Source organism: Anas acuta, chromosome 2, assembly GCF_963932015.1.
Source record: "Anas acuta chromosome 2, bAnaAcu1.1, whole genome shotgun sequence".
NCBI classification, from domain to species: Eukaryota; Metazoa; Chordata; class Aves; order Anseriformes; family Anatidae; genus Anas; species Anas acuta.
This window is the reverse complement of record NC_088980.1, coordinates 109,824,206-109,850,679: the sequence shown is the minus strand read 5'-3', so window position 1 is coordinate 109,850,679 and position 26,474 is coordinate 109,824,206. Positions and strand designations below refer to the sequence as shown.

Here is a 26,474-nt window from a genome sequence, read left to right as displayed (position 1 = left end):
AGATACTGGCTTTTGTTGGGAAAGCATATTTACTTGGAGAGTCAAGTGCAGATGAGAACAATATTCCACAACTGTTCTGGGCAGCTTTACCAGGCAAATTCCTTACTTAGGCAAGAAGGCCTGGAAACTGCAACTGGCAGCACATAAATTAAGCACATTTGGTACAGGGATCACCAAAACAATGCCATCTGCACTTTAGCTCTTCAGGAGAAAAAAAGAGAGCACTTCTGTAGACTTCAGCTTGCCTAGTTCAATAGCAAACCAATAGTCTTTCTTATACGTAAATAAGATTATTTATTTTCTTTCTTACTCTTTCTTGGTTTTTGACATGCAGGAAGAGCATCTGGAAACACTGCTTAATAAAGCGCAGCAGCAAACCAAGTCAAGTAGCTGTGTGAGGGAAGATGCTCTGTAATTACAGTGTTTTTAACATAAATGACTACGGACTTCGCAGCGTAACTGCAAAATGTGTCAGAAATAATTACACCTAACTGGGCTTTAAAGGACTTCTTAGATGTCTGAGATTTCTCTACTTCTATAATAGACTGTGTATGTCATTACGCTAATGCTTTCTTAAATATAGTTGTTTTCTAAGGATCTAAACTTATTTATTTTTTAACTCGTAAACACACAGGTTCACAACCAACCTGTGGTGCTGCTGATAGTTATTTTACGTAAAAAAAAAAAAAAAAAAAAAAAAAAGCCAAACCTAATCTATGCATAACGTATGCTAATTATAAAACTTTTTAGGGAACTGATGATCAATCAACTTCTTATACTGGGACTGCATAGAATGCATTATCCTGAGCCCAGATTTTATTATGACATTTTGTATTTCTAGTGGTACATTTCATTATCTTTTATAAAATAGCAGTACTACGTCAATGTTCTCTTTCAAATGGTTATTAATGCTTAATAATAAATATTCCTAACCCAGAATACGTTTGGAGTGGAGCCTAGCATGAACAATTCAGATTGATGGGTGACCTTTGATATACCTAAAAACAGTGCTTGAGATGGAGGCCAGTAAATATTTTGTATCATGACAACTGAAAATATTAACACCGTACTGTGTATAGCTGGAGTTTGTCTCTGCAAACACAGCTATGAAAAAAACAACAGAAAATACTCTGAAAGATTTGCTTCCAATGTTACTGGCCACCTACAGCACAGGCAACTTGTTTTTTTTGCTTATTCTTACTGCTACTGTTTTGTGCTTGTGGTGGGTTAACATCTGCTGGCTGCCACACACACACACACACAGCTGATCTCCCTCCTCAATAGCACTTGGAGGAGAAAATAAGATGAAAAAGCTCCTGGGACGGGATAAATCCAGGGAGACAGGGAGATCGTTTACCAGTTGCCATCGGGGGCAATGCGGACTTGACTTGGAGAAGATTGACTTTATTTCTTGAAAATTAAAAACAGGATAGTAAGAAACACAAACACACAACTACAAACACCTTCCTCCCCCACAACAAAGCAGACATAAGTTGCCTCTGAGGATAAGGGGAGAAGACCATGAGGAATATTTCTCAGGTTGAATACATTGCCATTTCCTTAAAGAAATATTATTAATGGGATAAAAAGAAAGAAATTCTTCACTCAGAGGGCGGTGAGGCACTGGAACAGGTTTCCCACAGAAGCTGTGGATGCCCCATCCCTAGAGGTGTTCAAGGCCAGGCTGGATGGGGCTTTGGGCAACCTGGTCTGGTGGGAGGTGTCCCTGCCCATGGCAGGGGGTTGGGACTGGGTGGTCTTCAAGGTCCCTTCCAACCCAAACCATTCTGTGATCTCCAAGGAGGAGACTCCATAAAATCTCTGGGCGACCTGTGCCAGTGCTCATTGACTGCTACAGCTTCCTTCAGGGCACATCCACCTGCAGTGGCGTGGGCTTCTCCACGGGCTGCAGCATGGAGATCTCCTCCAGTGTGGTCCTCTGCAGGCTGCCAGGGGACAGCCTGCTCCACTATAGTCTTCTTCAGAGGCTGCAGGGGAAACCTCTGCTCTGGTGCCTGGAACACCTCCTCCCCCTCCATCTTCAGTGACCTTGGTGTCTGCAGGGCTGTTTCTCTCATTTTTCCCCTTTCTCTCACAGCTGCTGCACAGTGTTTGTTTTTTTTTTTTTTTTTTTGTCTTTTCTTGATGCATGAGTTAACTGTGGATTAGACAAATTTAATTTACTTCAGTGAAACATTAATATCTTTATGCAATCAAAATGTGTGCTAGTGTAGCTGTAGGCAAATGACTGCAGAGAGTTTTCCACAAGGCATTTCCATGACCCTTACTGTACTTCGTGAAAAGAGGCAGCTCCTGCCAGATATTTCCCAAGCCTTCTATCTCCTGTACACTGTAGTCTTTTGCAACTTTGGTAGAAGATGGAGGAGGGCACTCCTTTTGAATAGAAAGAAGCAGTTTGCATGTTTTCTCCGAGGCCAGAAAGTGAGTCAGCAGTAGAGTTCAGAGCCACATAATAGTCTCCAGTTACTTCACTGCTGCAGTGCAGCATTTGGAAGCTTTCTGTGGCAGACCATGGCTCCATTAACACCCATGATTATTTCAGGAATAAGTTGTTCTGAAAATTAATAGACACGACATCCAAAGCCACCATTCAAATTTATTCATAGACATTGAAGTGTTCCTTAAAATTGGCACCACGTATCAGAAAATATTGCCATTGCTGACCGTATCGTTCTCCCTCATCACAATTTTCATAGCAAGTTCAAAAGTTTTGAAAAGGTAAAATATCCTCTTTTCCCTCAGAAAGACAGCAGCCCTCATGGTTTATAAATATCTTATGGCAAGGTAAGGTACAGAAAGCAGAGTGATATATGCTAAACCCTACAAGGATAATTACTAGCATGTAACTAAAATGGATCAATAATTACATTAATACCTCCAGTAAAGCTTGAGGCATTAAGTTCAAAATATACTTTGTGCTTTGGTTTTAAATGTTTTTAATTAAAGAAGCTTACGCCTTTAGTTCAAGTGCTGTCTGAAAGAAGTACGCTGAAATGATTTAGCTATAGTGCTAGTCAGTCACACATAGCCCTATGCAGTTATCTTCACAGTTCATATTCAGAATTATCAACATTTCCTACATTGTTAACGCCTACCTCTCTACTTACTGTGCTGAAAAAGCTTCCAGCCCAAAGTCCCGTTTTCCTTTCTTTAACCCCTTCCCTCCCTACAGAGAAGGGATTCGGGATGTTTCCTAGTGAATATTCCTAAGGGTCTAAAGAATTTAGACACTGCCTTATCCTCTCCCCTAGGCAGAAAATCTTGTAATCCTGTTTTTCCTGAAAGAATAGGAAGGTGCAAGAAAGCAGCAACTTCATGGGTTGATGAAAGGAAGGAAATGAAGTAAGCTACACACACACAAAAGCTACCAGATTCTTCATTCTAGGCATGGAGAGAGCAACTTTGTTTTGCCGGCAGAACATGAACAGTGCCTGAGTCAACAAGATCCAGTACTTCAGTGAAAATTCCTTTTTTGGTAACTGCAGAGCACGACTTGGTGCATTGTTAGCAAGTGATGCAAAGCAACAGGCAGAAAGGGACAGGGCAAGCAAGGAGGGAGTAAACACGTTTCACACCTTTGAAATTTCAGTGCTACCAGCCTGGACTGCAAGAGGAGCAAGTGCAGATTAACTGAGCCTATAGTGTGAAAAAATAAAAACTAAAAATTTGAAGTAGAAAAGCTGGTTTCATTTCTACATACCTGCAGTTAGGAGCCTGTGCTTTTAGATTTTGTCTCACTACATACTGCACGCCACTCACAGAGTTTTCTGAAAGCTAGATAATGCTGAAGTTCTCTGCTGTGTACCACATACTGCTGAAGTAAAAACTACGCATCTTCAGAAGGCTGTAAAAAGCAAACTGGCTCCAGCTCAGAAAATCATGAACTCCTCTGGTTTGACCCAAAGCCAAAAGCTTCTCTGGAAAGAAGTCGGTATAGCAGCAAGTATCTTCCTAGCACTAAATCTGTAGCAAACCCCAGATTCAGAAGCAATGGAACAATTTCACAGTCTCAAAAATTTCCAAGAGACTTCTCTTCAGCCTGAGAAAATATCAAAGCTGAGTTATTTTGTTCATCTGTTTGCATTTTGAACTACAGAGAGATGCTCTGAGATGGAGACTTTGCAGCTCACATGACCTTCAGCAGCTTGTTTTAAGCGAGGCTGCCAAAGAAGCAGCTGCTTAAAAACATTTCAAATTCATACTGAGTTAGCCTTTTAGACCGTGTTCAGTTCTACAGCAATACCACTGAGAACTATGGCGTGTGTTAGTTCTGTGATAACTGCCTCTGGCTGTAGATGGGAGGCATTTGGTATCTGCACACTTCAGACTTGCAGATGCTTTTGTATTACATATGTGGAAGATGCAATTCACACTAATTAATGCAATATTGAACTATGCAAGTTCTGTTTGCTTTTTCTTTACATTGGTGCTTCCACTATTAGCAACCTATATATTATTAGAAGCATTACATGTAGTGTACTTTCAATAAATGGTCTTATTTTAATGGAATAAATGGTTCTTAAAAGCTGAAAGAATTAATGACAAAGTCCTTGCACTGAATCAGCTAAATGCAATTCCTTAGGGAGAACTGGGGTTAGAAAGATGCGGGCCATCAGTTATCATGGTATCACTTGGGGGGAGGTAGAGGGAGGTGGTGAGCAAGAACAACACAGATAAAGTCTAAAGTCTCCATTTTAACATAACCTTTTTCTCATTAAGTTTCTTCTTAGCTGTCTACTTATCTGTAATATCAGTAGTGAAAAGGCAGACCCTAGAAAACTTGGGTCTGTCAGTTCCTTTAAGATTGATTTTAGGCTGCTTTTCACTACAGCGGTTATTTGAAAGATGCAGCTCCAGCTGCCTAAGTCAGATCCATAAAGGGAAGGCAAAAATCCTTCAACTTCATGAAGCTGAAGTTTGCAGATAAACAAGAAAGCAATATTCCCATGTGTAGGTAACATTTGAAGGGAACAGGTTCAGCTGACAGATCAGAATGAATACCAGTAACCATGATGCTTGGTCTTTTCAGCCCATCTGTTCCTCTTTTTGCACATCAGGTTTTCCTTCACCTTATCGGCGCACTTGATGCACGTGGTTAAAGGATTATTGTCTCAGCAGAAGCACAGCAAGGACCTTGGGGCCCACGTTGGTCTCCTTCCCTTTTGCTCCCACTACTTTCTTCCCCCATCCCACTTGTTCACCCTCTCACTGCCTGGGTGGCACCTGCTGTCAGGTCAGACATTTACCTGTGTCTGTCATCTCTTTAACAGCTTTCAGTCTTAAGCAAGAAAATAATTTATTAAAATTCAACATAAGAAAGCAAATGAAAATCTCAAAAGCCACACCTGTGAAAAACAGAAGTCAGACTTTTCCCCATCAGCAACAGGTTGAGTTTGAATTTTGACACAAGATGCCTACATCACTGCTTGTTTTCTGGTTTGTCTTACTGTTAAGGAGACCCTTACTGGAATCTGGTCATATTAGCTGTTCACAAAGCTGTTAAAAACTTTCTGGACAACTCTATCTAAAAATTAAAAACTTTGCCCTTTAAATACAACTTGTCTTGTGAGACTGTCAGATTGCAAATACCCAGTTTAGAGCATATACATGTTACACAGCAGTGTCCCACTCCCCTCCCCTGAATGCAGGGACGTTAAAATCTAATGCCTCTTCCAGATTCACATCACATGCACTTTAAGTACAGCTTAGGATGTAGTGTCATCTTGTAGCTGAAGAGCAAAAATTACAGAAGTGAAGGTCAACACCTGAAAGCAGCTTCAGGTTTCCTTTAAGCCATGTGCATAGAACTATGGCAAGGTATTTAATACTTTAAGCAGAGTGGGACATCGAACACATTAAAGAAATGATTGTTCTTCAAGTGGTATGAGCTATACTCACCAGAACTTTCTGTATATTTGAAGAAAAATATAAAGAGTTACTTGATTTTTTAAAACTAGTTTTAAGGGAAGAAAGGTTAAGTTTTAAGCTTCTGTATAGTAGTTGCATTTTCTCCACTTAAAATTCATGAGATTAGTCAGTCACTGAACCAGGATTCAGCTGTACTATGTATTTCCATCATTAGAAGTAGTAAATAAGTACATTTCACCCTTTTGTACCTCAGTGCCAGCTGGGCACCAACACCAGCAGTGTTAAGGATTAAAACCAAAACCAACCACAGCCCTGTCTGCTCAGAAGGCAAGTGGACAGCCATGAAAAAAACAACCATGTTTTGATCAGTGCAAGAGAAGGATCCAGTGGTTACAAAGCATGCATATTTCTAAGTGTTCTTATTTCCTACTGAATTGCTGGGGGTAAAAACTTGCCCTCTCTTCCTTTGCCCAGTTCTCAGACATCAGGCACCCACCCTTTTGCTGTGCTAAGAGCCTATGAACACCGAACACTTTATGACTAAGGCCCAAACGGGAAAACTGTTAGTTCACCTCAGTGGACATCTCCCCACTATAACATCATTACAATCAAACTTGGGCAAGGGAATGTCTTTAGGCAAAAGGATCCAATATCAGGAGTGCAGCTGTGGTTATTGCTTGTGCTGTGTTCTTGCACAGGTGCCGTCTTCATCATATTCATCCATCAGCTGCAACATGTATGTTCCAGTATAGAGCAGAAACTGTCCAGTTATTTGTGCCGCGTGGGACATCAGCTGAAGCACCTTCCTGGAAGAAAAGCCATTTGTTTAAAAAATGTCAACAACAGGGCAACGTAGCCTAAATCCCTGCCTCCCCCAGCACCTTCAGGATGAATTAGGGAGGTATATTTAGGAATCCTCTTGTTCCTTTTCACTTTTGAGAGGATGGTCATCTCCATACCTTCCTTAGTGCGATTACTTCTGTCTGTGGCCATTGACTGACAGAAAACTGTTGGCGTGTTGTAGACACGGGCAGAATCAGAAAATGCATTTAATGAATCATTCTGTAATCCCATTAGGCCACCTGGAAAGCCATCACTCAAACTACCAGAGCACCACTGGAGATGTAACATTGCCTGGCAGCCCCGCAGCATGACCTGATCTTGCTTCTCACCTTTAGGCAGGTCACCAAGAAGCCTGCGTGCACCTCCAAGGTGCAGATCGAACTTGATTAGCACTGAAGCTCAGCAATCACAGTACAGTGGATGCCCAACAGCAATATAAGTGAAGCCAATCGAATTAACTGTCCAAGCTGCAAACATTAGTAACTCTCAATTCACAACTATTTTAACGTATTAGTATTTATCAGAACTGAAATATATGGTGTGAGAATTTAGGCAGATCCATAAATCAAGATCAAGAGAGCATCAGAAGTCAATATAATACATACTGTGGATCACCACAGGACAAAGGAACAGAGATCATCACATTTGAGTGGTCATTTATTCAACCTACTTATAGCTTTTTTTTCCTTCCAGTCTCCAAGAAACAAGGACATTAATGCTGAGAGAGATATTCAAGCTTTAATCATTATATGTACAAAGGCCTATTTTCAAAGTTAAGGCACTGGGGAAGTGGCACACGAGAACTGGAACCACTCCAAAACTGGAAGGGGATCAGTTTCTGAAGATGCAGAAACCATACCAGTGCTCCCCCTCTCAAAAGGGAACGTGCACTTTTTGTATCCCTGTCCAAGTCAACTGTGAACCCTCTGTTGCTATACTCCCCTCAGCTCTAGCAGAGAGCACAAAGTCCTCTTCTTACATTTTTTATTTTTTTTTCCACTTTGATGAAAGGTTTGTAGTCAAAATCCAGTGTTTCAAAAGAGCTGAATACCCTGGTACTTAGAGCCTTTTTAAAAAAAAAACAAAAAAAAAACCTGTACTTTTATTCATGCTCCCCACACACATGCCATTTCAGCATGTCCTTCCCTCTGCGGGACAGCGCAGGCAAAGGAGCTGCAGAGTCACAGCAAGCTGCACCTGGTACCGAGCTTTTGGGCAGCTGCAGTGTGTCACTTGCACATGAGAGCAGTTGTCACTTAAGCCGTGGAGGAAGTTATTTGTTGAACTGGACATTTGATCCTTCAGTTGGGCCAGACAGGGAGAAACCCTTAACAGAAATGCACTAATGAGATCTGGCAGGCTCCGAGCCCCTCCCACCGATGAACAACTGCAGAATTTAAAGGTTTTTTTTCCTCCCTCACATTCCACAGGTGGGCGCGGGAAGAGGGCATCAGGGCTGGCAACTTGTGACTCATTAGCAGAGGCACTATGCTGAGAATCCAACACCGTGTGTCTCCAGTTTAAATAGCAAACTGAGGCAGATGTCTGCCCTATTCAAGAGCACCCAAGGTTCTCTTCTCTCTCCCCTGCTCCTTGCTGGTGGACCATTTTTCCCAGCCTCCCACCGGCACTTCCCCTTCAACTCTTTGTAGTGTAGCAGCACTTCTAGAAGAGCTCCGCACTACTTCAGCTGCTTGCCAGAACTTCTTTCTCACCAGCTGCACTGTGCTGGCAGGCAGGCAGAACCATCACTTCAAGTTCTCCTCAACGGTGCAAGTTCCAGTGCTGACACAGCCCCATAACAGATAGCCAGAGATCTGGAGTTTGCTCTGGCTCAAGAGGCCTAAACACAGGAACTGGAGGAGTGCAGCTGTCTGAGGGTGGACCTTTGCTTTGAAGGGACTCCAGTGAAACCAGTGCTACGGGTGGGTGTAGCATGTAGCTGGAACATCACTGCAGCCTGGCCAGAGATGAGCCTCATCTACAGCAGCTGTAGGCTGAAGGATTAAGCAAGAGACCACCAGAGCAGAATGGCAGAGGTCAGACGGGGAATAAGATTAGCATTACAATGCTTAATACCTGCATGCGTGAGTCTAGGGGCCACTTGAAAACTTCAAACCGAAGACTACTTGCTGCCCAAGTGAAATAAACCCATTTACAGGCCATATCATCTGTTCTGAACAGTGTACATGTAGGTCTGGTTCTCAAGTAACAAAACGCAGCAACTACACCACTGCATCTCAAACAGAATTTGACAGGTCAGGCAGAGAAATTCAGGGCTGTAGCTTAAACAGCTGTTAAAATCAGAGTATGGCATCTCTGTGAAGGGGTCTGAACTCAAAGTTTTCTTCCATCAGGGAAAAACATAGCTGGTTTTGACATGGCACTAACTTTCACAGTTGAAAGGACAGATTATTTCGAGGCAGTATTTCCCAACAGCCCGTTCTACCAAACTTGCAACCCACTACAGCTCAGTCCTGAGGAAGACAGCAGTGCTTGCTAGGCTCTCTTAGAGACTAAGGCAATCTTCTCCCCCTTCTTTTGTCTCCATGTACCTTTCAGGAGGTGAATCTGACAGCCATCATGAAGACCTCCATCATTAGATCTCCAATTCCTGTCTTATTTCACCTCATTGAAGTTCCCCTCCTAAGAGCCTTCCTCAGCACCCTGAGTTCTTTAAACAAGTCAAAGAAACCTAAAGGAATTCTCTCAGGAGATTGTACCCAGTCTCTTGATATGAGTAAAAGCTATTAGGGTTTTGTCCTGGGGGAAATTTAAGATTCAACCATGAAAACCTACGAGCCATAAGCTTAGAAAGCTTAAAGCTGTAAGTTTTTACAAGACAGCTATTAAAGGAAGATTCAGCATATCAGATATAAGAATTAATAAAATATTATATTTATATAAATGTCTTAGAACTGATAAGCAAACAGGTTTTCATTAACGAGCAAGCCTGATCAGCACTGGAAGCATACTTACCGCAGTACATTTTTTGCTGCCATACACTTGATGTCATACGACACAGAGTAGATCTCATAGAAGGTTGCCTTCACATTTAAGCAGCCAATAAAATCCTTAGGGTTCAGCTTGTACAGATCGAATGTGATGTTAGCTACTCCCATTTTCTTCTTTTGCTTTGCAGGGACGACTCCATTTCTTGTCTAATTTAAAAAGAGGGAGATAGTTTAGATCCTAAGCCAGGGAACTAAAGCAAGACAACTGTTAATGGTGCAGTTCTTTAGAAGTAACTCACTTATTCTTAACCAATTCTAAATTAGAAATAAAAAGCACTGAGATAAGCCAGTCTGTAGCTTAGGCAATTTTGTTCAAGTCCTGATTAGGCTTCTGAAACTATTCCAAAAAGACAGCACAGCAAGTCCACACAAACAGGACACCAAAATAACAAGACATTAGGTTGTTTTGTTTAGGAATGAACACAATAGTGATCAGCAACCTTGGAGATAGCTGTAAAGACTACATGTTGTTCAGGTGAAGTAAAAACCTCACTTCTTGTGTAAACCTGTGAAAAAAGTCAAGTTCACATTTCAAATGCTAGCTCACCTTTCTTTTCCTTCTTTCTACAAAGTAAATGGAAGAAGAAGCCACTACTGATTAGGCCTAGGTTTTAATACTGAGTTTAAGCTGGAAAAATAAGAGAAAGAAGACTGTGGAAAGTCATCTTCTACCTCTTACTAAAAGCAGCCCTTGCTCTCTTTCAGGAGTGGGTTATTTGCTTCGAGAAAAAGAAAAAAAAAAAGAGAAATAGTAATGAATACCCTTATTTAGGGAGACACCTAGTGGATACACGGGTTGCTCTGCTCAGCACGTTCAGTTCAAGGATTGTAATGTGTAGCACCTGCTTTTTGCATGCTAAATGAAGCAACAAAGTTGTGTAAGGCTGGGGCCTTTTGTACTTGTCATCCCGGTGCTCAGACAGTGCCATGGTAAGCTAGACCAACTTAAACAGTGCAGTGTATCACCAGCCAGCAATTTTATGCCTGTTTTACTCCGACAGCCTCTGAGCTCCCAGCTCCAGCAAGCAGAATCCTTAACAACAAGTTTTGTACATGTACATGCAGTCGGGTTTGCTTGGGAGCACACAAGACATTTGGACCAAGCAAGACAATTTGTGCTACACTCCAGTTTATTTGTAAAGCTTTGGCATTCTCCTTCTGCACTTAAACTTGTTCTGCCGCCATGCAGAAACAGGACATGAAGCAGGGGAAGAAGGAGCAAGGTGCAGTCATACCCTGGCTGCAACTCCTTTTCTGCTTTTGGAGCTCATGGCCAGGTGCAGCAGGTTAAGTCAGTGAGTTATCTTGGGGAAAAACACACAAGCTTCCCACACTGCAGTAAGAGAAACAACGGGGCCATGCGATTGAGCCACACACCCACAGGCAGGAGCAGTGGGTCAGCTTGCAGCTACTAAGCTAACTCTGCACCTGGCAGAAGAAATTTTAATGCTAGCTTTCTAACAAAAATCATTTCATTGTGAGAAACTTCAGAGTTGACTATCTTACTAATGCACTCCTCCATAAAACTAACTGGAAATTAAATTTACGCTATTAAAGGCTGAAAGCTAGGCAATCTTAACATATCTTGTAAAATATCTAGAAGCATGAAGACTAACATTAGGTTTTGATGACAACTTTTAGCTGTTTGCAAGATTAGTACAGGCATTTTTCTCATCTTCACTATTAATGCATTTGCAAGGCAAAGCTTTTTTTATATGGCTTAATTTTGGCAATCTACCCCCTCTAAAACTACATGAAGTTTGTGCTTTTAGCTTAAGGAAATCAAAGTTCTCATTCCCTGTATGTTATGCAACAGCTCAAGAACTAAGTTATTCCTGAGGTGTTCCAAAAGTGGGATTTTTCCCCATAATTCTGTGAAAATATGAGAAAATTCTTTTCCCCATAGCTCAGTGGGTCTACCACTGAACACAGTGGTAGCATTTCAGTTCAGTTCTTGGCACATCTTTGTCAACCATCTTATGTCCCAGCAGGGGACAAAGAAATGAACTTGTTAAGCCTTCCTGGATGATAAAACAAGAAGTTGATACTTTCCCTTTCACAGGGGAAGTTTTCTTCCTCATCTACCCTCTTCCCAAGAATTTAAGTACCACAGACCTTTTTCCATCCACTTCTACTCAAGTAGGAGGGAGGCAGTGAACACTTACTTGTGTCCATTTCTGTCCCTTTTGTAGGACCACGAAGTGTGTGTTATCATCCAAGGACTGAAAGAACTCTTCTGTGTCCACAACCGTGCCATCTTCTTCCAAAACCAGAGTAACTGCTCCAGTGGTGATAAGGAAGGCTTCTAAAGTCTGCAAAAAAAAAAAAACAGCAGATTGGAGAATTCAAAAGGGAGCCTATCACTGTCATATTTTTCCCCCCATCATTTAATATTTAGACTTGCATTCTCCTGAACTTCCCCACTAACGATATTTGGAAGAACAACAGTCTGTGGGTTGCCTGCCTGCAATACTGCACTTCAGTGCAAGTTTCAGCCAGAGCAGGAACGTTTGCTGTACCTTGCTGATGAGCTCTTTCAGGCTGCTTGCAACAATTCCTTTCCGGCTGCTCCTGGAGGCATTTGACACACGGAAAGGTCGCCCTGCAGGCATGAGAGGAGGGAACAGGGTCTGTTTTGTTACTGCTCCCACAGATGCTCCCATGGATACCAAAGATCTAAGACAAATAAAAATTCAGTGTAGTTATAAAAATAGTCATGTCAAGTACCACAAGGAGGAGGAGGGCCGTTGAGTTTGGTACACAAGGACATAGTACAAGTAATTCACAGGTCACCTTAGACTTGTGGAGCTTGCTTTCAAAATTAAACACTACATAGCCCTACAGTTGTGTCTCTGAACTTTCCCTGGCTGGTGACATTTGAAAACACTTCTCAAATGAAAACCATTTCGAGCAGATGTGGGCCAAGTTGCTGCTGAGCTGAGCTGACGTCAAGGTCACAGTGAGGTCGACAGGTTTTAACACTACAGTGAATGAGAAAGGCAGCAGCTCGTACTGCAGTCACCCATACAAATCACTCCCTTTTCCTGCAAGATAAACACTCGGTCAGATGGTACACACTACTTTCAACTATTTATTTATGATAAGAGTTAGCTTTAGGGAGACTGAACACACTATCCATATGCAAAACACCTGGTTTCAGAACACAAGTGGAGCTTTCTGATAGTTATGCTTGACTTGCAAATGGCAGAGATGCTTATAAATAACATCTACAGTCTGTAAAACCTCATTCAGCTTAGAGAATGGCAAAATAAGACTTGTTTGTGCCCTAATGTATCAAAGAAAGCTGAATGAAATGAAATTAAGATCCAAGTACACGAGCGGATAGCATTGGAGCAGGCTACCAGAGGCTAGGAGTTCAAACACTTTTTTGGAAAGGCATAGAGCTGGGACAGGGCAGGGTCAGGCTGGGGGTTAGGGAAAGGTTCTGCACCCAGAGGGTGGTCGGGCACTGGGACAGGCTCCCCGGGGATGGGGTCACAGCACTGAGCCTGCCAGAGTTCAAGAAGTGTTTGGACAGCGCTCTCAGACACACGGTCTGATTTTTGGGTGGTCCTGTGCAGAGCCAGGAGTTGGACTCGATAGTCCTTGTGGGTCCCTTCCAACTTGGGATATTCTGTAATTCTTTTAGAAAGAGGTTTTGAGTTTTCCTTGACAATCACATCTTCAACAGTGACTGTTTATGTTCTTGAGTTATATTCCCCTAAATATCACCAGCGATAGCTTTTTACTGCCAAATTGTATTGATTAATTTAATACCCAGCCAACTTGCCAAAAATCACCACCTGGAAGAGAATGAATCTTTTCCAAATCTCATACCTGGTCTTTAAGCATATTTTTGAGATGCACGAGAAGTAATTTTTGTAACTAGCTAGCTAATTACAGTAATTAACTCCTTTCCTGCTCTCATTCCAAACCACTATTCTACAGGGCTTTGGGATACTACTTTTCCTCTGTACGCTGAAGAGCTTCTCTTCCTCAAAAACTCATTAGTATTATTGAAACGTATATATATATATACACACATATTTTAAAGGAGTGAGGTGTTCAAGTGTTAGTTCTGGCTGAACCTAATATCATCTTGGTAGTGCTGTCTCAACACTAGGTCTCTGGCTTTCAACACTTTGCAAGTATGTTCATGTGGCATAACAAAGCAGGTGCGGGTGAGGATTCAGAAAGGTTTTTAGGAGACTTTCATTGTTTCAAATTAAAAAGCTAAGCATTTTCCTCCTGGATCACAACCAGGGAGGAAGGCAAGATGACAAAATAGCAGAGGAAGACGCTGTAACTTCCCCTCCATAGACGGAAAGTGTGCTAGGACAGGGCGTGTGTGTGTGTGTGTTAATCTCTGCACTGACTAAGCAGTGCCCCAATCACCCTGCCAGTCTGCAGGCAGCTCCCACTCTGAATCACTCCAGTCTCTTCCTCAGGTATGAAGCCTGTGCATTTATCTCCGTGATGGTGACCCCACTTTGCTGGGCACCTGACTGTTAGCACGTGCAGCATTTAGGATTCAGGACAGAACACCTCCAGAGCTAGCACAGCCTGTTCCCCCCTCACACGTTTGAAAACTACACGTAGAATAGTTCCTTGAGTAGTATATATCACAATACTGCCAAGATGTTTTTTGTGATGACAGAAGATACCAGTCCTGTTCTTTGCTATTACCTAAGAGCAAGCGTTCATCTTGGGCATTAGCAGAGCCAACTCTATAAGCCATTTTTTGTAGCTCTAATAAAATTTTCTTCAGAGCTCAACAACCACGATCTTACACAGTTGCCTAATTCTATTGGAGGAAAGAAGTCAGAAACAAAAAGATTAATAAACCAGGACTTTCATCAGTTCAACCATACTGCCACTTCACAGCAGTCCAAGTTTCGGGTAGTTATTTAACATCGATGCTATTCCACGTATGTTTCCGTAAGACCAGTCAGTATCTTTCAAGTAAGTCTGCCCATGAAGAAGTGAGTCTAGAGCATGGTGAGGTTTCAGACAATATTAAGTACTAGGTAACAAAAGCCAGCGTATTAAAAAAAGAAAAAAAAGCCAGAAAGCCAAGTGAACCCTTCCGTTTCTGGGTCAATTACCCAAAGCCTGTTCTGCTTGTTTCCCCTCACACGTATGTACACCAGAGACTCAAAGGGGCTTGTTCATGGCTCACAGAAAGAAATATCACTTATTTTTTTGCAGGGAATTCCCCTACTAGATTGGAGTTACCGAAAATAATTGCTTACTAAAAGGTGATGGGAGTAAGTCAGGGAATAAGTGGTACAGAGCAAAGGGATGGTGCTGAAGTGCAGGTCTTTGCTCTTCCCTACAGGAGAAGGGATCCTATGTCAGTGGAAAATACAAGAACTCAGAAAAGTGTTTATAACTGACAAAGAAATTACCTTCAACATCACCCAGCTTGCCCTGTGTAACGCCAAGCACCCAGAGACCTACAAGCGCTGTCCCAAGCATTTGGTGCAGTGTCAGGGCAGGGGGCCAGCTGAGCTCTTTGTTTCAGAGGAGAAACCAGGGATTAACAACCTGCCCCAAGCCCTGTAGGCTAATTTCACCCTTTATCTTTGTTTGCCATGTGCCCTGTATGTTTGTCTAAGAACGTGGTGCAATGGTCCCCAGCCTCAGGAAAGCCAACATTGCACAACGCAAGCAGCTTCAGAATATGGCACGGCTGGATTTTTAGGGTAGAGTTCACAGTCGAGCGACAGCAGCAATAACAAAGCCAAAAATAAGTCAGAAATCCGCCGGGACACTGCGTGTCCCACCTGGCTGCCCGGTTACAACAGCCTGAGAAGACCCCACAGCCCTGAGGCGCAGAAGGGGAGCGGCGCCCGCCCAGCACACCCCAAACGCCACCACCGACCCCGGGACGAGCTGGGAGGGCGCCGAGCTCCCCCGCCAAGCAAACCTCCACTTTTCAGGCTTCTTTAAAAATAAATTAAAAGGAAACGGAGCCGTGGGGGGCACTCACCGCACCGCCGAGCCCACGTAGCCCCTCGCCCCCTCCATGTCTTGGCCCTCCCCGGCCGTCAGGCAGCGCCGGCCGCCACCGCCCTTAATGGGGAGCGGGGCCGCTCCGCCTCCACGGCCGGCCTGCCCCTGGGCCGGCCCTCAGCCCGCCCCCGGCCAAGGGGAGCCATGGCCATGAGGTGGGCTGCCTTGGGGGTGTCTTGTCCGTGTCCATGCCAGCCCCGGACCCCCTTCTTCCCCCTCCCCGAGACCCCTTTGGCTCCAGGCTGCCCCCTGGCACGACGAGTGGTGGCGGGGTTGTGCTGACAGGTGCCAGGCGAAGTACCTCAGAGGGAAGATTTATCGTTGTTATTATTATTATTCCCAATGAGTTTTTTTTTTTTTTTTTTTCCTTATTGTTTACCCAGGGAAGGAAAGATAAAGATTGCTTGTTCCGTGTATATCTGAGTTACAGCTAATATAGCAACAGCAGGAGCCAATCCCATTTGAAGCCTCTAAGCATTAAGAGTAAATCAACAGATTAAAGTGCTTCGGCTTCTGATTTTAGAGCCTGGGAATAAGCTTACAACTTGGATTAATGTATGTAGTAGCTTCACTGGAGGTATTTAGCCTTCCTAGGGCATGGGCAGCAGTGATTTCTGTTTATGGGGCAGGTAAATATGTCGTTTTTTCCTTTTCATGCCTGCCCACAGGCACAAGTACAGAATATTTCAGCTCTGACACAACATGATCATTTTGACACCTCTAAAACCATGACCACAGAGAAACCAAGTCAGATCCTGGCTGCTCTGTGCCCCACTGACCTAGGGCCAGCCGGTGAGCAGGGAGCTCTGTGCCACTGCCCGATGGCAGGAGGCTGGATCCGGAAGGTTCCACAGGGACACCTCGGTGACAGAGCCTGGACCTCGCCCAGGGTCACCCCATGGACGGGACTGTTTTTCTGGTCCATCTTGTTGAGCACAAAGGAGCCACCCACCTGATTTCTTTGCTTTCCAGGCTTCATCAGCACCCAGCCAAACCCTGCATAAATGTTCTCAAGCCTCAGCTCTAGGGACCTTATCAGCTGTAAAAGAAAACAAACCTTTTAATCTGGGACAAATTGTGTTGTGTCCCCCCACCTAGCAGAGTAAGCAATCCCACTTCCCCACAGCAAAGCTCAGACCAGCAGGCTTCCCTGGATGAACCTGAGCTCAGGCTCTTATCTCTTCTTCCTCAGGCTCCTTAGGGCTTGCAGGTGTGAGGGGCCCCCTTCTGCAAAGTTACCCCCTTCTTTTTCTATCCCCTACTGCTTGTAGTTTTGTCACAGTTCCGTGATACACCCCTGATACAAAGTCAAGGAGAATGGGAAATGGGCAGCAGCAGGTATTTCTCTGGGCGTTGGACTCAAAGCAGCCTGTTTTCCACTGGGTCTGTATCTTACACTTGCTTGTGGGCACAACTGAGGTTATTTAAGCAAAATGAGCATTTATAATGAATTCTCACTGAGTGTTTCTCTACTGTCAAGAAATGTGTATATACTGCAGCTTTCCCTGTTGTACAGGGAGAAAAGAGTGTCGAAAGAGACGTTGTGTAAGGTGGTCTGTCTCTTCTGCCACTGTGTAGAGACCTCTGCAGAGGAGCTATGCTTCAGCGACAGGAAAATCTCCTCCTGCCCCAGACATTTGTGCCCTGGCCTGTATGGAAAAATCCATAGAGTTACTGCAATTTCCATATGGTTTCAAACTGCACTTTCCCTTGTGAGTTCATGGGTCTTAGGGGAGAGAGCAGAAGAGAGGCAATGCAGACATCAAGAAAGCAGGCTTAAGTTATCTCCAAGGGCTGTGGGAGAGGACCGTGTGGGATAAGTCTCAGGTTGAAGAAATTGTCATTTTCTTAAATAATTATTATTAATGGGATGAGTATAGATCAATATAGGTTAGATATCATTAGGGAAGGGAAGGGAAGGGAAGGGAAGGGAAGGGAAGGGAAGGGAAGGGAAGGGAAGGGAAGGGAAGGGAAGGGAAGGGAAGGGAAGGGAAGGGAAGGGAAGGGAAGGGAAGGGAAGGGAAGGGAAGGGAAGGGAAGGGAAGGAAAAAAAAATCACGTGGCATATGTAACAGGCAGCAGGATGCACTTGAAGTAGTCTTGAGAAGGCCAAAATACTCAGCAATGTTTTGCTTCAGCCTTCACTGAAAACATAAATCATGCAGGGGGCAAAGTACGTGGCAGATATGAAAGGGAGTGAACACTAGAGGTGGAGTTAAATAAGCAATTGTATTGAAAATAAATTACTGTCTTACTGCCCCTTCGCTGAGGGGCATTAGCTGACTCCATACATGTCACTTGCCCATTGCTTTTCAAGTTATACAAGTTTTCTTAAGCCACTTCTCACAATAGTCAGATGATTATGAAAAAGGTTTGCACGTGGCACATATATAACAGGCAGCATGATGCACTTGAAATAGCCTTGCATGCAATTTCACATTAGTGAACAAGCAGCATCAGGCCAGGGTTTCAAGAAAAAAGGTGACAAATTGCAGCAAACTCGGTGGAAAGCAGGAATGATCAGAGACCCAGGAAACATGGTGTATGAGCTGTATAGTTTGGGAAATAAGATCGGGTGGAAAAGCAAATCACAGGCTTCAATGATGTTAGAGAGCACTGTGAAGATGGAGTAAAATTTTCTTCATGCCTGTTGTGGCCTAACCTACAGGACTGGAGAATTAAGTTCTGCATTAGGAGACATTTCAACACTAAGGGGACTGTTAGGGGCTGGGGTGAAGGTGTGTAGTCATTAGACACAGACATTACTTGGGCCAGTGTTCAAATGACACAAGGGACAAATCAGGACCCCAAGGATCAATTTGGACATTCCTCCTATTTCTCAAAGCTCTGACAAACTATGTGAGTGAGATTAATGCAGAATGAAGTGTTTCTGCATCTTACCAACCTTGATCACCCATTAAGAGTGGAGTGCAAGAAGTGGACAGATGTATTTATGGCAGTGTTACCAACAAAGATAACAGATTACAAGGACTGAGATTTGCAAAAGCCAACCTTTTGTTCTGCCTTTCTGCCCTTTCCTGTTTTCAGCTAAGTGATCTTTTGGTCAAATTTCTCCAAGAAGTGTTCTTGTGACTACCCCTAAGTAAATTTTATTATTTCTTATTGCTTCCATACAGAGCCAGCATTCTATTCTTCACTGTGTCCTATAAATAACCATATTAATTTCTGAACTTCTTTTACTTTTCAGTGGATTCCTATCTCTGTTGCCTCTGGCTCTGATTTATTCTGCCAGGCTGTTCATGACAAAGATTTGGTAGCTCATTCTTAGTATTTGTGTTAACCTCTACTACACCATCACTGAATGTTTTTAAGAGAAAGTTAGACAAGCATCTCTGAGATAAGACTGTGGAGTAAATGATCTCAAGAGGTCGCTTTTCATTGTTTTCTGCATTTTTCAGAGTCCTTGCTAATGAAACCTTTCTGTATAATGCCTAATGGATTTACAGGAGTCAGTGTTTTTATCAGCTGTGTAAGAGGGAAAGAGGCTCCTCCTAAAGGTGACTTTGTGGCTCTGCAAGACTGCGCAGAAAAGGACGAGAATATTTTTAATAGTAATTAAAATCCTTTTTAATTGGCTGGAAATGGTTCTGTGGTCTGCAAAGATTCCAATTTTGAAAGCCCCGTTTGAACAAAAGACTAATCCTTTTCTTCAGTGAACCATCTGGCACAGAAAAATGCTCTTTATTATGAGATTTCATGGGTGGGTATTTTGTTTTGTGTTGTTCTTCTGAGTTTTCAAAGATTTTAACAATAGCATCATGACAGTGTTGATGGATGGGCACATGCTGTATATATGGGAAACAATACTCTACCAAGAGTATTTCAGTGGTGTGAAATTCTTTGAACACATCCGTTTGAATTCTGATGTCTTATAGTTAGACAGGATATTAAAATCAAGGCAGGTTTTGCCCTCACATACCCCTTCTGCAATCCTGTGGATATGAATGAGTTGCAGGTATTTGTGGGCAGCATTTAACTGAAAGCTGACTTACTGAGAGCTGTATTGTGACAGCAGTAAAGAAAGGCAGAAATTTTGCCTGTGAGATCTGTTACTGAAAATAATGCACTGGGAAATTATATTTGTTTATCCCAAGCATGCAAGGATAATCTAAATGTTTTATTTTACATTTGAATGTTACAACTTCAAAAGTGTGTAAGTTCCAAATAAAACAGAATAACTGGTGAAAATATTCTTGTTTTTAACATCTCTACTATTTATTATTGTTTATTGATACTCCCTACAGGAAGAAAAGAATATCTTACTAAGAAAGAAATACGACTTTTTTTTATAAGCTTTAAATTTTATTTTAGGAGATATTTCTCTGCAAAATGAGAGGCTATCAAGTGTGGAATTGTCCCATGGTGTACAGTTGTGTTATGATTTTTACAGAAGACCTTGAAGAGCTTTAGACTCCAGGCAACACTCCAGAACTATTGACCCCCAGACTGAACGGTGAGTTCATAATTATTTGGTAGCTGTACTAATTAATTAAAAAAAAATGATATTTTAAAATCTTCTTGGAGAAGGAGTATCTGTATTTTACATCTCATATAACACCTTTTAAAAGTCTAATGAGAAATAACATTTTTAAAAATTTGTTTCTGTCAAAAATGTAAAGATTAAAGCAGTAATAGCCAGACAGCTTAACGGGTGACCTTCCTGAGGGTCCTACTGCCTCTAAATCAATGTTTTTCAACCTGTGGTGTGTTAACCTCTGAGCAACATCAGTTATTTCTAAGGGATGCACAGACAGGTACTAGGCTCACAGATACTGCACAGTAATCTGCGCACATGAAATTTCCAAAGCAGCTCCACCAGAAAACATTTAGGGACCACAAATTGAAAGAGATTGAGGAAAATATTGCAGCCACTTAGTGGTTTAATATCTTGCCTGGGTACATTCACTCTCTAGATAAAGAAGCTCTTGGTGAGCTGTGGGAGCTCTCAGAGTCTCTCAACAACTCTCGGACCTAGAGTGGACCTAAAGCCTTCGGACTCTAACTGCTTTGCATTTTCCTTCCTTTTTAGCAGGTCTCCTTCTATACAGTGTTTTTGTACATGCAGCTGTGTCCTTCTGTTAGGAACAGGAGTGGTCATTAGGCACTGGGCTGGTCTGTGGTACACCTCAATGCTCCTTGTTTCCCTCAGGCTTGCCCTCATCTGGGTCAGGTTGCAGAAGAAGGAGAATGGGTTTGTCCTGTGAGCAGCTGAACATCACTATGCTCCCCTTGCTTTCCACCACCACTCAGAAGCGGCTTCCTGGTCACTGTGGCTCCAAAGTCCTTGTCCTCTCCCACCTCATGACCTTGGATTTGCATTAGTGCCACCCAAAGCGATGCCCAGCCTGGGCAGATCTCTCCTGGCCTGTCCACCCCTCAGCTTTGCCTTTGTTGGTTTTGGTTCCAACCTAAAGTAACAAGCCTGACAAAGCTAAGTCCTTTGGCACTTAGTCTTTATATGTATGTCACTGTGACAGTAATGCCCTTCTGTGCTAGGAACTGACACTTCAGGCCACAGATTTACGATAGCCTCTCACTTACATTGAGACTAGAGCAAGTGAGCATTGATAGTGAGTCTGGATTGATTCCTGAGAAATCCTACAGTTCATCACTTTGCTCCAAGCAGCCTTCTTTTCCTCATAGGCTACCAGCCAAGTCTTGCTTAATTTCTGAAATGAAGTGAATGCGACATGTTGAGGAGGATATGGGGCTGTCCGCCTTATCTCATGATCACACTTGAGCCATTCTCTTTTTGACAGATACCAGGGACGTATTACTACCACTGCAGATGTGATAAGAGAGCTCTTAAACATACCCAAAGCTGGAATATTCACTATCTTATTCATCCTTGGTCCTGTGATGAATGACTAAGTATGACTGTGTTCCCATAACACCTTATTACAGGGCAACTTTGGAGCCAAAGAGCAGATGTGAGTCTGGTTGTCAGTCATTCTGCTGGCTTTTACGAGGTTCAAAAAAAGGCATTACAGCCACGTTCACACAGCAGAGATCGTCAGCTCCTTGCACGTGAGTCACCAGGGTTAACTATTAAATCATTTGTTGCCTTTGGACTTTTGTACTGAGTTTACGTGACATACAGAGACAAATCAGTACCTTCTGAAATGCCACGGAACTCATGTAGAGTTATACAAAAACTTCATTTTGTCCATCAAATTTAGTATGCTGAGAAAAATTATAACTATTGCTTGGGTCTTCTGCAATTCTGAATTTATGAAGCGATTTGTTTTGGAGTTGGAGTCAGTAAAACCTCCTGGATGCTTCTGGAAGGTACCTCTGTGCCTCAGTTGTGTGCCTTTTTTTTATGTAACTAAACCCAAAGTAAATCTGAAGATCTATTTCTTGCAGGTCACCCTAAGTTAGTACTGAATTGTAATTATCTCAGGAAAACACGTTCACTTAGAAGGAGACTGGTTCACCCTAGTAAAGGATAGTGAGCTCTGATGAAAAGAAAACAAAACATCAGCTCCATGTCCTTAGAGTTGGGGCAGGACTTCGATAATGGAGAGAGCCAAATGATCACAGGAAATATTATTAATGTGTTATTGAAAGAGACTTAGCCATAACTCTTTTCCACCCCTAAACATACATAATGTTACTGGCCCCTCTGAATACATATATATAATTTTATAGCATCTCTTTGAGGCTAAAGAAGTCCAGTTATTTATATAACTCATATTATATGTATACATATGGATGCAACGCCAGTAGCCTCTTACTTTTGTGGTGGTTCCTTGTGATAATGTAAGGAAATACTCGGTATGGACAATGAGTGTAGCTATTCTGGAAGGTGAGAAATGCAAATGGGCCATTCTGGTGGTAATTAATGCTCTACCCATCTCACGGATTTTCTGTTCAGGCCCAGCGGAGTGGGTTAGCAAAACAAAGACAGATGGCAGCAGATTATTTGAAACACTTCTTTGTTAGCATGTAATCAGTGCAGATCCCCCCTCCCACCCCCGCCTTCACTTAGGGCTCAGGCTAAAGCCCATTAAGTAAACGGGAAGACTCCTATTGATTTTGATGGGCGCTTAGCCAAGGCCTCTGTCTCAACAACTTTCCAACTTTCTCAGCTAAACTTTAGCCTACTCGTCATTTTTGACTGTTTGGGGGCTTTTTTCTTTTTCTTTTTTTTTTTTTCTTTTTCTTTTTTTTTTTTTTTTTTTAAGAAAGAAGAAACAAATGCTGATATAGTCACTTTTGGGGACTACTAGGGGAAAGAACAAGCTCTACTTTTATACGCACAACTTAGTGCCTAAGTGTACCCAAGGTAAAAGGTCGTCCTGTTTTAACTTTGTGTTTTATGCCAATGAAGTTGAATCACAGGGAAAGTGTAGGGATGTGGGATCTGGCTGAAGTGTGTTCCTTGTCCCCCATCTGAGCTGCATCACATGGAAGAGGTAGATGAAGCTGGATTTGGGTGTGAGTAGTTGAGTACTGCCTTCAGCTCTGGGGCCCCCAGCACAAGAAGGAGATGGGCCTGTTGGAGTGGGTGCCGCCAAGGGCCATGAGGATGATCAGAGGGCTGGGCACAGGTTGCCCAGAGAAGCTGTGGATGCCCCATCCCTGGAGGTGTTCAAGGCCAGGCTGGATGGGGCTTTGGGCAACCTGGTCTGGTGGGAGGTGTCCCTGCCATGGCAGGGGGGTTGGAACTGGGTGGTCTTTAAGGTCCCTTCCAACCCAAACCACACTATGGTTCTGTGAGTGCAGGCCTGGGAGCTCTGCTCTGCTCAGGGAGAGCTCCTAAAGACTGCTGTCTGCAAGGCTTTGGCCTGGGATCTTGCTTCAGCTTTTGGGCACGCTTTCTTAGGTCAAGCTTTCATTTTGGTCTAAAACTTGTTTCTAAAACTTGTCACAACTTTCTAGAGATTGTTCACATTTGATGTTATTTCTGCAGATCTAAGTGAAGTACCTTACCCTGTGTAACTAAGAAGTGTAGAGGTGCACAGAACTGCGTGGGTCTGGCTGCTTGAGGACAGAAAAGCAGCGCAGCAGGTCCCTGAGGAAATCCAACAAAATGTAGGGCTGCCCTCTGTTGGCAAGCCAGTCCCGCCGAGTTAGCCTCTGAGGAAGGGTTTTGCTGTGTGGCCAGGACATGGATTAGGGCAACACTTTAGCTGCAGCTCCTCAAGCCCTGAGCTGCAAGGTGGTGTGGGATGGTCACTGGCATCATCACACGATTTAGGAAAGCAAGACCAGAAAAGGACCAAATATTGCTAGATCAGTACCTGCATCAGGTGTTGTTAGACTGCTTCTCTACAACCTGGAGAACCTGGTGACAGAGCACTGGGACAGGCTGCCCAGGGAGGTTGTGGAATCTCCTTCTCTGGAGATATTCAAGGACTGTCTGGACGCCCACCTGGGCAGCCTGCTCTAGGGAACCTGCTTTGGCAGGGGGGTTGGACCCGATGATCTCTTGAGGTCCCTTCCAACCCCTACAGTTCTGTGATTCTGTGAGAAGGAAATGAACAGCAACCTGAGGGATTTGTGTGTGCACCCCTCTCATCTCGTCATGCAACTCTCAGCAGAAATTAACAAACAGTCATCAGGATTTGCAGAAAATATTCTGCTTTTGCATGGCCTTCATGTGTACTTGTCACATAACACACCAGCACGTGCACTGGTTATTTGGTTTAAAAAAGGGCTGAATGCAGGTGTTTTATCCCAGCCTCTCACATACTTGTACACGGGTGATAGCATCTGAAATGTTCACAGGTGCACGAGGCAGAGCAGGCCAAATAATAAGCCTGAAAACCAGCCAATTTGAAATCTCCAGCTTGAACTTGTCTTTCAGAGTGAGCTATGCCACTGGGTGTGTTTGACCCAGGAGCTGATGAAAGGTGTGCTGCGTCACATCGTGCTGCTTTCTCTCGGGCTTTGGCAGCTCATCTCGCTACTGGACAGAGTCGGGGTGAATGGAAATTTGGCCACCACTGCGACTGACATCCAGCAGCGTCAGTAAGTGCCAAAGGTACTCTCAAATATCACACACAGTATCCGTGCCATTTTACATAAGTTTAAAGACACAGCAGGGTTGCTACGTAATTGTGTTTGTTTTTAATGATCTGCTCTTTAGCTTCTCTCCCTCAAAGCTCTTTGATGCAGATACACAGCCACAGAAAATTTGCCATGAGCTGTTTTCTAGGAAAAAGAAGCAGTGCTCCAAAATCAGCATGGGTGGACGTAGAAGATTTCTGTTGGCTAAAACTGACCTACATATTTTCTCTTCATTGGTTTCTTTTTATCACTATGTGATATGAACACCAACCCGTTCTGATTTTAAGGATTTGAAACAAATACACTTGGTTGTCAGCAGGTGGCTCTGCATTAAGTCTGAGCTCTGTTCTTGATGCTCCCACAGAACTAGAACTGTTGTGAATAATCTTTTTATTTTTATTTTTTTTTTTAGGCAACAGGAAGATAATAAAGGCCTAGGATTTGTCAGTAGGAACGATATTTGCCAGGGGAAAGATAAGAAAATGAAAATCTCTTGCTTGAAGGGAACAGTGGCAATGCTGACACAATGCTGCTAGTGAAAATGCCCAGTCATTGTAAAAGCAGCCATCTCATCTCTGCTAGATACGCAGCCAGATTTTCAGGTAATGCATCAGGCATTTTGTTTCTGTTTGAGGGTTCCTTATTTTTTGTGCTTGCTGTTGTTTTCTTTTCACATCCCTGCTACTTACATAAAGGGCATTTCTGAGGCATGATGTCACTGAGTGCCAACAGAGTCAGTGGAAGCACTGAAACTTCGGATTTTATCTGTCTTGTTGCAGGAAATGAGAAATTTTCCACGTCCTTCAGTGGGAACAGGGCTGGCTCCTCCGAGCCTCACGGTATCAGTCCGAGTGTGGCTGTGGTGACTCCAGCAGTGCTGCAAATCAGACGGTGTATGAAACTAATCCAGCTGCAGCAGTGGCTTCATGAATATACAACAATATATCCTTGTCTGAAGTTGTTCTTGTAGCTATCAAAACTGCGTTCATGCTCTTGCACAGGAAGAATGTAAAGGCCAACTCCAGGGCCCTCTGCACCCTGAGCACCACGCAGGACTGTTGCTTCTTGGTTTGGCATTTGTCAGTCTCTCTCTTTTGAAACTGAGATTGCATGCTGCCCTGTGTGTTTCTTTCCCAAAAGAAATAACAGTTTAATTAAATGAATTGTATAACATGTACTGGACAAAGCAGAGGAAGGTGTTTCCCTGTGTTTCTTCTTTTAACGGTGGGCAGCAGCTGTCTGCTATAAGCAGGTGAGAGGATCCTCGGCTAGTGTGTATGTAAAGGATTCATGAATTTATGAGAACAGTGAATTTGAGTTAGGTTTTGAGAAAAAAAAACAACTGGCCTATACCAGGTGACTGGGCAGTGGAGAAAATACAGTGTATAAGGAGGGGAGGGAACAAAAGGACAATATTTTAGCCACACCTAAGTATTCCCTGCTGTTTCCATATTGCAGCATATAGGTTGAATAGACTGTACTTACGGGACTTAGGCTGGAGCACTTTTGATCTTTTTCATGGAGAAAACAATTACATCCCTTTCTGAAATTTAGCTCCGACATGTCTTCCAGTCATACCAATCCTGTTCTGCGACAGTCGGCTTGGCAGTGAATAATTTCTCTGTAATTAGAGCTTTATTTTTTTTTTCTTTTGAGGGGAAGGAAGGATATTTGTTT

General features: G+C 43.1%; 1 protein-coding gene and 1 long non-coding RNA gene across 3 annotated transcripts; one reads left to right on the top strand and one right to left on the bottom strand.

Annotated features, from left to right (window-relative positions):
- Positions 1-2,597: 2,597 nt before the first annotated feature.
- On the bottom strand, positions 2,598-15,892 carry CIDEA (cell death inducing DFFA like effector a). 2 transcript variants are annotated; one of them, XM_068671668.1, is made up of 5 exons: positions 15,739-15,892; positions 12,266-12,422; positions 11,912-12,058; positions 9,712-9,893; positions 2,598-6,695 (listed from the first exon to the last, which is right to left on the bottom strand). In XM_068671668.1, exons 1-5 carry the CDS (start codon positions 15,774-15,776, stop codon positions 6,560-6,562), a joined length of 660 nt encoding a protein of 219 aa, XP_068527769.1. In that variant the 5' UTR covers positions 15,777-15,892; the 3' UTR covers positions 2,598-6,559. The 2 variants fall into 2 exon arrangements, with proteins under 2 accessions (XP_068527769.1, XP_068527770.1); XM_068671669.1 differs by lacking the exon at positions 15,739-15,892 and adding an exon at positions 14,433-14,499 and having other exon boundaries at positions 12,266-12,348.
- Positions 15,893-25,137: 9,245 nt separating this feature from the next.
- On the top strand, positions 25,138-26,139 carry LOC137850995 (uncharacterized). The gene is made up of 2 exons (XR_011092943.1): positions 25,138-25,399; positions 25,577-26,139. It is a non-coding gene; the product is annotated as an uncharacterized lncRNA (long non-coding RNA).
- The last annotated feature ends 335 nt before the right edge of the window (positions 26,140-26,474 follow it).